The sequence below is a fragment of the Macrobrachium rosenbergii genome, chromosome 14 (genome assembly GCF_040412425.1).
Source record: "Macrobrachium rosenbergii isolate ZJJX-2024 chromosome 14, ASM4041242v1, whole genome shotgun sequence".
Lineage (NCBI taxonomy): Eukaryota > Metazoa > Arthropoda > Malacostraca > Decapoda > Palaemonidae > Macrobrachium > Macrobrachium rosenbergii.
The window spans coordinates 33,037,384-33,053,033 of NC_089754.1; the positions used below are offsets into that span (position 1 = coordinate 33,037,384).

General features: G+C 37.8%; 2 protein-coding genes and 1 long non-coding RNA gene across 3 annotated transcripts in view; 1 reads left to right on the forward strand and 2 right to left on the reverse strand.

The window, feature by feature from the left end:
- LOC136845589 (mediator of RNA polymerase II transcription subunit 12-like) overlaps positions 1-5,284 on the forward strand; it is a 7,205-nt gene extending 1,921 nt beyond the window's left edge. Inside the window, exons 2-4 of the mRNA XM_067115752.1 lie at positions 1,927-1,965; positions 2,182-2,300; positions 2,536-5,284. Of these exons, the coding sequence (XP_066971853.1) occupies positions 2,819-5,053 (2,235 nt within the window). The 5' untranslated portion in view covers positions 1,927-1,965; positions 2,182-2,300; positions 2,536-2,818 and the 3' untranslated portion in view covers positions 5,054-5,284. The remainder of the gene's footprint in view (positions 1-1,926; positions 1,966-2,181; positions 2,301-2,535) is intronic.
- LOC136845884 (uncharacterized) overlaps positions 1-15,650 on the reverse strand; it is a 315,993-nt gene that overhangs the window by 100,869 nt on the left and 199,474 nt on the right. The window lies entirely within an intron of this gene.
- On the reverse strand, positions 10,046-11,846 carry LOC136845591 (uncharacterized). Its single transcript, XM_067115753.1, has 2 exons — positions 11,687-11,846; positions 10,046-10,774 (listed from the first exon to the last, which is right to left on the reverse strand). The coding sequence occupies exons 1-2, from the start codon at positions 11,715-11,717 to the stop codon at positions 10,218-10,220; spliced, it is 588 nt and encodes a 195-aa protein (XP_066971854.1). The 5' UTR covers positions 11,718-11,846; the 3' UTR covers positions 10,046-10,217.

Sequence of the window (15,650 nt, forward strand, 5' to 3'; positions counted from 1 at the left end):
ATTTTACTCTCATAAATTTATTTTTCATGAGGATTACGAAAAATGCGCATAATAATTACAGTTGGTTTCTCTCTCTCTCTCTCTCGTTTTTTGCAAATGCCATCGATGTCTTCCCGTTATTTCTTTCGTTGGAATGCTACAATTATGATGATGATAATAATAATAATAATAATAATGATAATAATAATAATAATAATATATATATAATATATAATAATATATATATATATATATATATATATATATATATATATATATATATATGTGTGTGTGTGTGTGTGTGTGTGTGTGTCTGTGTGTAGAGAACGCAGTCAGGTTCAATTCCAAACAAGTTAATTCCGCAAATCGATTTGCCTCCGGGATATCAGGATACAATTAATTATCCACCGATTAGTATTCTTGTCGAAAAGTATGGAGCTCACAATTCGCAAGATGAGTAAAAAAACCCTCCCTCCTATTATCCTGCTTATTTCTTCTTTCTTTCTCTTTCAATTACTCCGTTCGTGATTTCCAGTCGCTGTAATAGGCAAGGACTTGATTAGGAAATCTTACAAGCGTTCGATCGTTCTGTTTTACGCTGCCTCAAAATGAATAGATATGTTCATGAACCTACAATTATTATTATTATTATTATTATTCAGAAGATGAACCCCTATTCATATGGAACATGCCCACAAAATGGGTCACTGACTTGAAATTCAAGCTTCCAAACAATATGATGGTGTTTATTTGAAAGAAGTAACAGACGTAATGGGAAACACAACGCCGGATTGCATAAAAAATCAATTATTCACACCCAAATGCATGCATTCAGTCAGTTCTGGAATGTTTCCATCTATTATGGAAATGCACCATAGCTTCTCGATATGTGACACTAATTGTTGCAACGCCAGATTATATAGACAAAATCAATTAATGCATCTTTTCGGAAGTGTTCTGAACCATACAGCCGAGTGCATGCATCCATTAAGGTCTGGAATGTTTCCAGCTATTATGGAAATGCTTCACACAGCTTTTCAGTCCCTGCGAAGACGGACATATATTCCTCATCCATTATACAATTATTATTATTATATTATTATTATTCAGAAGATAAACCCGTATTCATATGGCAGGAGCCCACCACGGGGTTCACTGACTTAAAGCTGCCAGAGAATATGGTGTTCATTAAAAAGAAGTAGCAGAAGGTAACAGGAAATACAGAAAGAAGAGATCAGTTATCACAAACGAAAAAAGTGAACAAGTTCATAAATAAATAAAAATGTTAAGCAAATTATCAAAATACAAGGAGAATTGTTTTACGGTAGTAGTAATGCGTTGCATCATTGTTTAAACTTTTGAGGTTCCAAATACTTCAATGCAAGCCATGTAATTATTTACGAGAAATGAAGATCAGTCTGAACAAATATCTGTCCTTGTAAAGCCCCCATGCTCATAATAGATGATGACAAAACACTGGTGAACGGGAGCCGGAGATCTAACGTACTTTCTTCCTTTGTTTGGCTTTTGTCGCAGACAAAGAACGCTTCGTTTTTGTGTGTGTGTGTGTGTGTGTGTGTGTCCTGGTGCATGATCAGATCTGCCAGGAGGTCGATGGCTCAGATAATAAAAGGAAGGTCCTCGAAAATAAACATGCGTTAGGCTGGATTTACGAGCGGGATGTCTGCTTGGGAGATACTGTTATATTTTGACATTCAAGGGGAGGGGGATTATTTCCAATCTCTGATTATGGTTCTATTCTTCTTGCTGCTAAATATACTAGCAAGACTAGCCTCCTCCTTTTAGTGGCTTTCCCAGGGCTTTCATTGTTGGTATTATAAATTTCCGAGTCACGGACTGACAACCATCACCACTTCTCTTGAATATGCTATAACGTCTAGTAAACCCTGACTGCAATAAGAATTTAATACTCTTTTTTTCTCACAGTTTCAGGAATGGATCGAATACTCAACATCATTGCTATGGGTAAGGAATTCTATGTTCGACAAAATAGTAAAATGTCATATATAACATGTTAACATGCATGCGCGTACTTCAAAGTTATGTACACTCATTCTCACCCCGCCAGCATAAAGGTGCAGCATAATTTAACATGCACACATCTGGCTGTATAATATTGTATCAACTAATAATCTACCAAACGGTTTAACTTGAATTCAGTTTCAACTCTCAAACTTTCAGCCGTTGTGATCGCGGGTGTTAGAGCCCAGGACGGCTACAGCTACGATTACCCAAACGACCCTTCGTCCGGAGCGGCCTCAGGAGGTCGGGGGCCACAAGGGAACATGGACCCTTTACAAGTCAGTAGTCAACAAATTTTTTTCAGGCCTTGGCAATGTCAGTGTAGGTTGTGTCTCTTGGAAATACCCTGTCTCGTTCTCTACTTTTTTTTTGTAAGTTTCCTTTAAATGACTATATGGTTTTGAGTAATATCTGCTTAAGCAAATCACTTTGAAGCAATTCAGTTTTATACCAGACATTCCCCATTGAAGATCTGTACAAACTACTCAGCTGTCTACCTTCAAAATCTTGCAGATGTTGGCCGAAGCAATTCCCGGTGGCGGTGTACCAGGACGGGACTACCCAATTTTGGCCTCAGCCCCAAACACAGGATTTTCTTGCCGCAACCAACCTATACCAGGGTATTATGCAGATACTGCTCCCGAGGCTGGTTGCCAGGTGTTCTACATCTGTCAATTTGATGGCCGCCAACATGCTTTCTTGTGTCCCAATGGGACCATCTTCAACCAACAGTATTTTGTTTGTGACTGGTGGTACAACGTGGACTGCTCAGCCACTGGACAGTTCATTAGCATGAATGCTGACATTGGCAAAGTTCCTGCTGGCAATCAGGCAAATGCTCCAGGTCAACAGTCCTCAGCACCCAATCAGCAACGACCACAAGGGGCGTCTCCATCAGTTCCTGGTCAGCAGTACTCAGCACCCAATCAAAAAAGACCACAAGGGGCATCTCCTTCAGCTCCTGGTCAACAGTACTCAGTGCCCAATCAGCAACGACCACAAGGGGCATCTCCTTCAGCTCCTGGTCAACAGTACTCAGCACCCAATCAGCAACGGCCACAAGGGGCGTCCCCATCGGCTCCTGGTCAACAGTACTCAGCACCTAATCAGCAACGACCACAAGGGGGGTCTCCATCAGCTCCTGGTCAACAATACTCAGGGCCAAATCAGCAAAGAACACAAGGGTGGTCTCCTTCTGCTCCTGGTCAACAGTACTCAGCGCCCAATCAGCAACGGCCACAAGGGACGTCTCCATCAGCTCCTGGTCAACAGTACTCAGCACCCAATAAGCAATGGCCACAAGGGGCATCGCCATCACCTCCTGGCCAACAGTACTCAGTGCCTAATCAGCAAACAGCCACAAGGGGCATCTCCTTCAGCTCCTGGTCAACAGTACTCAGTACCTAATCAGCAACAGCCACATGGGGCGTCACCTTCAGCTTATGGTCAACAATACTCAGTACCCAATCAGCAACGACCACAAGGGGCATCGCCATCAAATCCTGGTCAACAGTACTCAGTGCCTAATCAGCAACAGCCACAAGGGGCATCTCCTTCAGCTCCTGGTCAACAGTACTCAGTGCCCAATCAGCAACGACCACAAGGGGCATCTCCTTCAGCTCCTGGTCAACAGTACTCAGTACCCAATCAGCAAGGACCACAAGGGGCATCTCCTTCAGCTTCTGGTCAACAGTACTCAGTGCCCAATCAGCAAGGGCCACAAGGGGCATCTCCTTCAGCTTCTGGTCAACAGTACTCAGTGCCCAATCAACAAGGACCACAAGTGACATCTCCTTCAGCTCCTGGTCAACAGTACTCAGTGCCCAATCAGCAAGGGCCACAAGGGGCATCTCCTTCAGCTTCTGGTCAACAGTACTCAGTGCCCAATCAACAAGGACCACAAGGGACATCAGCTCCTGGTCAACAGTACTCAGCACCCAATCTGCAAGGGCCACAAGGGGCATCTCCTTCAGCTCCTGGTCAACAGTATTCAGCGCCCAATCAGCAAGGATCACAAGGGGGATCTCCTTCAGCTCCTGGTCAACAGTACTCAGCACCCAATCAACAAGGACCACAAGGGACATCTCCTTCAGCTCCTAGTCAACAGTACTCTGCACCAAATCAACAGCAACCACAAGTAGCATCTCCATCAGCGCCTGGTCAACAGTACTCTTCACCCAATCAGCAGCGACCACAAGGGGAGTCTATATCATTTCCTGGTCAACAGTACTCAGCGCCCAATCAGCAAGTACCGCAAGGGGCATCTCCTTCAGCTCCTGGTCAACAGTACTCAGTGCCCAATCAGCAAGGATCTCAAGGGGCATCTCCTTCAGCTCCTGGTCAACAATACTCAGCACCCAATCAGCAAGGATCTCAAGGGGCATCTCCTTCATCTTCTGGTCAACAGTACTCAGCGCCCAATCAGCAAGGATCACTAGGGGCATCTCCTTCAGCTCCTGGTCAACAGTACTCAGTGCCTAATCAGCAAGGATCTCAAGGGGCATCTCCTTCAGCTTCTGGTCAACAGTACTCAGCGCCCAATCAGCAAGGATCACAAGGGGCATCTCCTTCAGCTTCTGGTCAACAGTACTCAGCACCTAATCAGCAAGGATCTCAAGGGGCATCTCCTTCAGCTCCTGGTCAACAGTACTCAGCGCCCAATCAGCAAGGACCACAAGGGGCATCTCCTTCAGCTTCTGGTCAACAGTACTCTGCACCCAATCAGCAGCGACCACAGGGGGAGGCTATATTATTTCCTAGTCAACAGTACTCAGCACCCAATCAACAGAGACCACAAGTAGGGTCTCCATCAGCTCCTGATCAACAGTACTCAGCTCCTAGTCAACAGTACTCAATACCCAACCAGCAAGGGCCACAAGGGGCATCTCCACCAGCTCCCAGTCTACAGTTCTCCGCACCTAGTCAAGAGCGACAGCCAATGACACCTCCTAGTCGGGTGTACTCGACACCAAATAAGCAGCAGCAGGCAATGGACCCTCCTAGTCAATATTACAGTATGCCTAACCCCTGAACTATTTACTGTATGATACAGAATTTTTTCGAGCTGCATGATATCAGGATCTACCTCGAATGACAAAAATCGAAGCAAGATGTGTTTCTGCACTTTATAATCAAACATATAGTGTTCACACAGGGGCTTACTTCCCTTCCACTGAATGACGTTCCTAAAATGTAGGAAAGTAGGGTTAACACTTCATCTACGAAAAGCTTATTTATTGTACATAAAATATATTTGTCTGAAGAAGTGTTTTCCTCACATGGGGCATCAATATGAATAAACTGCATAGGGTATCAATCCTGAATATACTGCACCTCATTGTCATGAAGACTGTAAATATATATATTCATATATTATTCTTCAAATGACCTACCAACATCAAATTCACTATACCTTTAAGATAACACCCAACTGGAGTTTTAATTGACACTTGCACCTACCTAGACTAGGATTCGGACCCATGCATTTCTAGATTTAACCTAAGTATTAAAGAAAACCAAAGAAAGAATAAAAGTATATATACATATATATATATATATAATATATATATGGTTTATATATAAATATATTATATATAAATATATATATATATATATATATATATATATATATATATATATATATGGAGCCTCGATGGCTCAGTCGGTTACAGCAGCAGCTTCGGACTTCAGTAGAGGTCTGTGGCGCGGGTTCAAATCTGCAGCCGACTGATCAGAGAGGCAGACACTTTGCTATCCGTGTAGACATCCCGGGATTATATATGTAATCAACGGATAGGTTTGCTTAAAAAGCAAATGGGTGTTACAGACTAAATACACACACAAAACAAAGCCACTACAACACCTTCTAAAAACATAACAAACATCTCACACGTCTCGAACTCTCGCCCTACCCGCACAACAACTTCTCGCTGCTGGGAAGAAAGGGCGTTGGGTCGGGTATGATACATGAAACATACGCTACCGGGGTCTAAGCGATGTCAGGCAGGGCAGCCGATCGAGACTACAGGTCTACCCCAAAGCCAAATCAAAAGTCCTTCAAAAGAAGGCATCGTGCTTACCCCATACAAAAATGGGAAAAAGCACGTTAAAAGAAAGAAGAAATATATATATATATATATATATATATATATATATATATATATATATATATATATATATATATATATATATTTATATATACGTGTGTGGCTACACAAAGCAGTGGTCTTCAACATATACACCAGAGTAACATAACTTCAGAGCTTCATCCTTTTTAATCAGATGATCAAAAGTGAGTTACACAGACCAAAAAAATGTTCTCTTACACAAGAAAAGCCACATCTGGGGATCTGAAATACTCTGTTATTATTAAAGGGGATTTCAGATGATCAGACTTAGCAAGAAGATGAATGGAATGAAATAAGGGAATTTATCAAGGGATTAAAAAAATCTATGATTCTACTCTCTCTCTCTCTCTCTTTCTCTCTCTCATGAGTGCAGAAAATCCATCTGTCCCTGGGAAAAGGAAAACCGCTCGCTCGCTCGCTCTCTCACTCTCTCTCTATCTTTCATGGGAATTAAAATGCGATCACTTTTCAACCTCTTTCATGAAAATGGAAAATGAAATTTTCTCCAGACACATTAAAACCTCTCTCTCTCTCTCTCTATCTATCTCTCTCACACACACACGCACACACATTGCTAGGACTGAAAATGTCTCTCTAGCGTTCCTCTTGTAATGAAAAGTATAATATATAATATATCTATATCTATATATATACATATACATACATACATACATATATATATATATATATATATATATATATATATATATATATTTTATACACATTTATGTCTATGTGTAATAATAGTACCCCACAAATGTCATTATGTACTGCAACCCTGACTCACTCCAAAGCAGGCAAAGGTCGTCACAAGGACCCGGGTTATGAGAGAGAGAGAGAGAGAGAGAGAGAGAGAGAGAGAGAGAGAGAGAGAGAGAGAGAGAGAGAGAGAAGAAATTCAATCAACGAAATTGCTATAATCCTAGAGAAGGGGTCATGAATTCGTAGCGGTGTGAATCTTGGGTTAAAATAACCCCCCCTACCCACCTCCCCCCGCCTAAGGGCACGTGACGATGAATATCTCCGGTGATAACAACGCCCTTTGACGTATTGCCGGATGGCATGACGATTCCCTGCTGCTGACGAGGGCGACGACAGTTTCCAGGATTTGGAAAACGAAAAGGGTGTCGGCTTTGGAATGTTCATCCGTAACTCACCTCAGTGTTTCTATTTTTTTTAGACGTATTTATACACGTCTGCAATTAATAGACACACAATGCCTGTCTGTCTCACATTTATATTATATAAATTTATATTATATTATAATATATTTATATATATTATAAATATGTTATAGATATATATATATATATATATATATTATATATATATATATATGTGTGTGTGTGTGTATGTATATGAGAGAGTCATTATTCATTTCACTTACAAAATCAAGTGAATATATATATATATATATATATATATATATATATATATATATATATATATATATATAAAAATATATATATATATATATATATATATATATATATATATTTATATAGTATACGTATAATATATAATATATGCAAAAAAATCGAAAAAACTTTCAGGCGAATAAATGCATTTTCCAAATTATTACACCTGACAGAGGAACACTTAATTTTGTTCCAAATACCTGTACTGTACCACCACAAATGGTCACGGAATTGACACACAGCTTCTGCCATTAAAGTTCACGTTTCTTTTGTATTATGAAGAACTTGTATGTATAAAAAAATTTCTTCACATTATATATATACTGTATGTTATTTCTCTCTCTGTACTGCTATTAAATATACGACAATTATCCACATATCCTTTCCTTTCTCTGTTTGTGACCCCATTTCAACGTTAAAAATTAATATCCCCTTCTCCCTTTTTAAACCTTGTTGTGACCCCGGTTAAATATACAAACGATATTCATATTTCTTCAAATTTTCTGGTTGAGAATCCAGATCAATTTAAAAGTAAATTCCGCTCCATCTTTCCCCGTCTCGTGACTCTGATTCTAAACACAAGTAGATCATCTGCACCCGCTCCTCTCTCTCTCTCTCTCTCTCTCTCCCTTCCTTCAAAGAGACACAAATAATGCTGCTCTTAAGTACCTCTGGCTACTATATTTATTATCTCCCTGTCTCAAAATGAAGACTCTCTCTCTCTCTCTCTCTCCCTTCTTCTTCTTCCTTCAAAGAGACACCAATACTGCTGCTCTCAAGTATCTCTGGCCACTATATTTATTATCTCCCTGTCTCAAAATGAAGATTCTCTCTCTCTCTCTCTCCTTATCCAAACTAAAGAGAAGGATCACTATAAGTTCCCTCACAAAAGCACTCACCCACACGACATTTATTGTTTAATAATTTGTCTGCCGATAGAGGACAGTACCAACAGCAACTCGCGTTCCCCACTATAATACTACTCATGCGGACTGAGCATGTAAACATACCCACAACCCGGCAATTGTTTCTGATCTCATTCTCTCGGCCATTCTGCTACTACTTCTATCTGTTAGACGCTAATGAATGCGGAGGAGTCGGTAATTGCTGGGAATTCCTTAGTTTACAGTTATTGCAGAGCGAGGAGACAAAAGCGGTTTCACGGCTGTAATTGGACATGATAACGAGATGTATCAGACAGGCATTTAAGGGTAGATCGTTAGGATGTATTGGCCATCTTCGTTAGCAGGAATTCTCACGTGAGACTCAGACTATGGAAAATTAAGGTTCTTGATTGTTTGCCCCTCTTTATTTATGATATATCTCTTCCTTCTCATTTCATTTTTATAATTATTTTTATCCCTTTCATCCATAACAGTACTGGTAGTATACTAAATTACAATCAATTATCCAGTCACTTATACGTTTTGATGACAATATTTGATTATTGCAAGTACATGAATGTGAAATAAACTGGGTAAAAACACAGCTGTCTCGTTCCGGATGTGTAACATTATATATATATATATATATATATATATATATATATATATATATATATATATATATATATATATATACATACACACATACATATATGCGTGTGGTGTGTATGTTGCGTGTGTGGGTGGGAAAAAGATAGTGTTAATAAGATTTTGGTAAAAGGATATAACTAAAAATAGGATATAACTATAAACGGCACATCATATATATATATATATATAGATATATATATATAAATATTATGAAAAGGGTTACAAAAGGAGGTGGTCCTGTATAAAATGAATACTTTCATATTTATTACACGCATCATATATATATATATATATATATATATATATATATATATATATATATATATATATATATATATATATATATATATATATATATATATATATATATATATATATATATATATATATATGTACATATACATACATACATATGTGAATGGATTTTTATCACATCACCGTGATTCATATACAAGCATTAAGCTACAAACGTCCTTTAATATCCAATTCACTCTATCTCGGGAATAATATATTTTCATATATATTACCCAAAGGGGAATTTTTTAGTTGATAAGAAGTCCGTCGTCTCGTGGGCTCGAACCACGGAAGACAAGAACTCAGGACTACAGTGACGTGAATTTTAACCACGGCCAACACACACAAACACACACACACACACACACACACACACACACACACACACACACACACACACACATATATATATATATATATATATATATATATATATATATATATATATATATATATATCCATCCGGATCAAAAGTAGACGTTACTGAGAAAATCAAAAGACTTGCAATAAAACCATAAGAATCATTATAGTATCATGCATACTTTTTATCACACAGCAAAAAATTAATTATAAGAAATGCGAATAAAGTTTATTATGCTTATTGCTGTATCGCAAAACTTTATGAATTATATGGGATGAAAACAACAAGGAGATATATAATAATTTATTTATTCAACATCATACATACATACATATATAATATATTTATATGTACTGTACATATTATATAGAATATTCATCAATAATAGTTATCTATATTATCACAATGGGATTTCTGGGACTTTCTGTATTCGATGAAATTCAGAATCACATATGTAACCCTACTGAGGGCGACTATAGGAACCGCTAGGGGGAGCTGGCGTCCCTTCATCTTGTCGTACCTCTGGGGCGCCATAGAGCTGCCCTGGGGCAGCGACCTCACTCCTGGAGGAGGCTCCAGTCTCTTCTATCAGCTTCCCGATGTCAGCATTGAGTCTGACGAAGTCCCCAGAGGCGGCGCAGTCCACGTTGAACCACCAGTCGCAGACGAAGTACTGCTGGTTGAAGACGGTGCCGTTGGGGCAGAGGAAGGAGTCCTGGCGGTTGTCGAACTGGCAGATGTGGAAGACCTGACACTTGGCTTCGTCAGCGACGTCAGCGTAGTACCCTGGGAACTCTTGCTCTTCGCATTTGAATCCTGTGTCTGGGACTGACGACAGGATGGGGTAATTTTCCCCAGGGACGCCGCCCCCTGGGATAAGGGCGGCCAGGACAGCCAGGGGATCTTCTTGCTCTTCGACGGCGGCGGATTCCTCTGCCCTCAGGTCAGGGGCACCGTAGGTGTTGCTGGGTACAGGTAACTGATAACCGTTTTGGGAGTTGACTATACCCAGCATGGCTTATGTGAAGAAAAATGGATTTATATAACTTGATTGGAAAAGAATTAGGTACTATAATGTGCACTAATGATACTGAACTCCAGTTTCACTAACAAAATATACAGCAAAGATGATCAATATTTACCTAAGGCCTTGTAGTGACAAGCGCATCAAAAAAGGGTGAAGAATTCGAGAAGTTAAGAGGGCATTTTGGCTATTAAAACTAATTCCGCATCTAGTAAAAAGTGACCAGAACATTCTATACACACACACACACACACACACACACACACACACACACACACACACACATATATATATATATATATATATATATATATATATATATATATAAATATATATATTTATATACTGTATATATGTATGTATATAAATAAATAAATATATATATATATATATATATATATATATATATATATATATATATGACTATGAAATATTTTCCGTTAAAATAGAATTCCATCAAATATAAAGTGCCCATAAAAACACCAAAATGTAGAAAAAAGAGGCTATATTTCAGAGACCAAGTTAATATAGCCTTTACTTACATTTTACATTTTGGCGTTTTTATATATATATATATATATATTATATTTGATATATATATATATATATATATATATATATATATATATATATTATATATATATATATATATATATGTATACAGCTCACTTCAAATTTATTTAATTGCGTACTGATTCACGGCAAGAGGATATTAAGTTTCTAACACTGTTTTTATTATTAAAATAATATAAACCCATTTAACGAAAATAATCCAATTTCTATTATGAAAAGTGGATGAAACTTGGTATTAGCGAAATGTTGATAGTAAACAGTATACGTTCGATTACGCGCACCGTCTTCTATTACAAGAACCTAACATAAAAACCACACATTGTAAAACTCACCCAACATCAAAACTGCCTTGGAAAAAGCCATCGCAATCGTTGATAAGCAGAAAACAAGAAAGAAAATAGGAGGATGAAAGAAAATGTGCGTTCCGCTGCAGGAGACGGTCGGATTCGGTGTGTGTTAGCAGACGACTCTGGGTGCCTCTATATAGTACACCAGTGTGTGTGGAAAAGGGGAAATCAAATAAAAAAGAAGAGGAAGAAAGGAGAAAGAAGGAGGAGGAGGAGGAGGAGATGAAAACATCCCTTTCCCTTTGGCCTTCTGCCCATTTCAAGGATGCCCTCGAATTCTGATTCTCTCTCTCTCTCTCTCTCTCTATCTATTCTCGTCCAATTCCAGATGAAGGGAAAGTGGCTGAATGTAAAAATCATGTAATGGACAATCGGCGCAAATTATGTTTGGACAGCAAGAGGCTGAACTGAACTGTCATATATATATATATTATCATTTATAAAGTATATATATATATATATATGTATATTAATATATATATATATATATATATATATATATATATATATATATATATATATATATATATATATATATATATATATATATATATATATACATATATATTTATATTTATTTATTTATCTATACAATGGCCTCGGTCCCGTTCTTTAAGCAGAGGCCTGGCACGCATTTAACTGAAAAATCGTAACTTAATGAATACACATGAGCAAAGAGAACTGTCAGGTGCTTCGGATGTGACAGAATTTAATAATCAAATATAAATGGAATTAAATACGAAAAGTAATGTATTTCATAACGAAATATAAGTACATTGAAATACGAAAAATTAAACCCATTGTATTACATTACTCTGGCATACGCATGCAGAGAACCCACTAAAAAAATTTTAAAAAGTATTAACACTGACGTTCCACAGACTAACCTCACGGCAGGAACCACTTGTGTTATGATCCACCAAATAGAGTAACAACAAATAATACCCCTTCTGAGACATAAAACTGAGTGAATTACCTTCGGAGACACAAAACTGAGTGAATTACCTTCTGAGACACAAAAGTGAGTGAACTGCCTTTTGAGACACAAAACTTAGGGAATTACCTTCTGAGACACAAAAGTGAGTGAATTGCCTTTTGAGACACAAAGCTGAGTGAATTACCTTCTGAGACACAAAAATGAGTGAATTGCCTTTTGAGAAACAAAACTGAGGGAATTACCTTCTGAGACACAAAACTGAGTGAATTGCCTTTTGAGACACAAAACTGAGGGAATTACCTTCTGAGACATAAAACTGAGTGAATTGCCTTTTGAGACACAAAACTGAGTGAATTATCTTCTGAGACACAAAAGTGAGTGAATTGTCTTTTGAGACAAAACTGAGGGATTTACCTTCTGAGACACAAAACTGAGTGAATTGCCTTGTGAGACAAAATTGAGTGAATTTCCTCCTGAGACACAAAACTGGGTTAATTTTCTCCTGAGACACAAAACTGAGTGAATTTCCTACTGCTGAGACACAAAACTGAGTGAATTGCCTTCTGAGACACAAAACAGTGAATTTCCTCTTCAGACACTAAACAACAAGAGACCGAATCTCATAGGAGCATCGACCTTAATAGAGGGGTGAATGTGACATAATAAAATACTAAGAGAGTTTTAACAACCACTAATTAAAGGGATAATAACGAATTACGCAACACCACAGGGTCCCAGCAGACATAATATTGTCAAAGTGAGTGACTACAACGAATTGGAGAGAAAGCTCGCTCAGGGGGAGAAGTGTTTTGATGTACATGTTAGACTGAAGATTAAATTCTTATCTTTTCTTTCCTGAAGGGGATACAAGATGGTGGGCTTTGCCATTAGTTGTATCCAGTTCTGTAATGAGAAAAGTGATGTGTAAGGAGAACCATCTTTTACTCAAAAGATATGCTTTGACGTAAATGTTATCGAAGGAGTTAAAACGATAACCATGATGTTACAGCAGTTAAATAATATTACAACAAATATAAAGTATTATTATTATTATTATTATGATTATTATTATTATTATTATTATTATTATTATTATTATTATCATCACCGGTTCGATGACCACAGTGAAGCAAATCAAAATGCTGGACTCCATGAATGAAAACTAGAGTTTAGCACAATCCATTATGGAATCTCTGAGTCATTGCAAAACTTCTATTATAAAACTTCACTTAGTGATTGAAATATGCTAAAATATTGTTAATTAACTATATTTTAAGCTAAACGACATTAAATAAAAAGACTGTTACGAAAAGTTTAATAATATTAACATATATGGTCTCTACCCCACTATTCTCCCATTATCTCTCATTTATCTATGCCCTTAATGAACATGGAACAAGGACACAAAGACAAGAGAGAAACAAGACACAAAGACAAGAGAGATATGAGGACACAAAAACAAGAAAGAAACATGAACCAAGGATACAAAGGCAAAAAACAAGAAACAAGGACACAGAGATAAGAAAAAACACACGAAGAAGCCTAACACAAAGACAAGAGAGAAAGAAGAAACAAGGAACAAAGACAAGAAAGAAACAAGAACACAAAGACAGGGAAGAGTCAAGGAGGCAAAGACAAGAAAGAAACAAGTACACAGAGACAAGAAAGAAACAAGGACAGACAAACAAGGAAGAGTCAAGGACACAAAGACAAGAAAGAAACAAGAAACAAAACAAGAAACAAGACACAAAGACAAAGACAAGAAACAAACACAAAAACACACGAAGAACACAAAGACAAGAAAGAAACAAGAAACACGGACAAGAAAAAAAAACACAAGAAGAAACATCATACAATGACACAAAGACAAGAATGAAACAAGAAACAAGACAAGACACAAGAAAAGGGGAAACAAAGACAAGACAGAAACAAGAAACAGGGAAACAAAGACTAGAAAGAAAGACACGAAGAAACCTAACACAAAGACAAGAAAAGAACAAGGAAAGGACAAAACATGACAAGAAAGAACACATGAAACAAGGACCAAAAAAAGAAACAAACAAGAAAGAAGGGAAACAAAGACAAGAAAGAAAACAAGAAACAAGAAACAAAACAAAGACAAGAAAGAAAGGACACAAAGACAAGAAAGAAACAAGAAACAAGGACACAAAGACAAGAAAGAAAAGAACAAGATAGAAACAAGAAACAAGGACACAAAGGAAAGAAAGAAACAAGAAACAAGGCCACAAAGACAAGAAAGAAACAAGAAACAAGGACACAAAGACAAGAAAGAAGAAAAGCAAGGATACAGAGACAAGAAAGAAACAAGAAACAAGGACACAAAGACAAGAAAGAAGAAAAGCAAGGACACAAAGACAAGATAGAAACAAGAAACAAGGACACAAAGGAAAGAAAGAAACAAGAAACAAGGCCACAAAGACAAGAAAGAAACAAGAAACAAGGACACAAAGACAAGAAAGAAGAAAAGCAAGGACACAGAGACAAGAAAGAAACAAGAAACAAGGACAAAAAGACAAGCAAGAAAGAGAAGACACGTGAAGAAGCCTCCAGCCTTCTTACAAGAAGACAGACTATAACACAGCCTCTCCTTGACAAAGCTAAATGTACTTTCAACGAAAGGTAATGGTCCAGCCCTTCCTTAATGAGCACAGGATACGTAGCAACGCTGGAGAGGCTGGTTTTTAGGGACACCTTCAGGTGCTTTTAATTGTTGGAGACAGAGAGAGAGAGAGAGAGAGAGAGAGAGAGAGAGAGAGAGAGAGAGAGAGAGAGAGAGAGAGAGAGAGAGGTTGGTTTTCAATATTGGGACATCTTCAATTCTGGGTTGCTTTTAATTATTAACGTAATTGAGAGAGAGAGGGGGGGAGAGAGAGAGAGAGAAAGAGAAACTCACTGTTTCCAAACAATGGGCCACCGAAAAACAACCGCTTACCAGGCACAAAAAAAAAAAAAAATCCCTTTAAGAGACTATATCAAAATCCGCTTTAATTT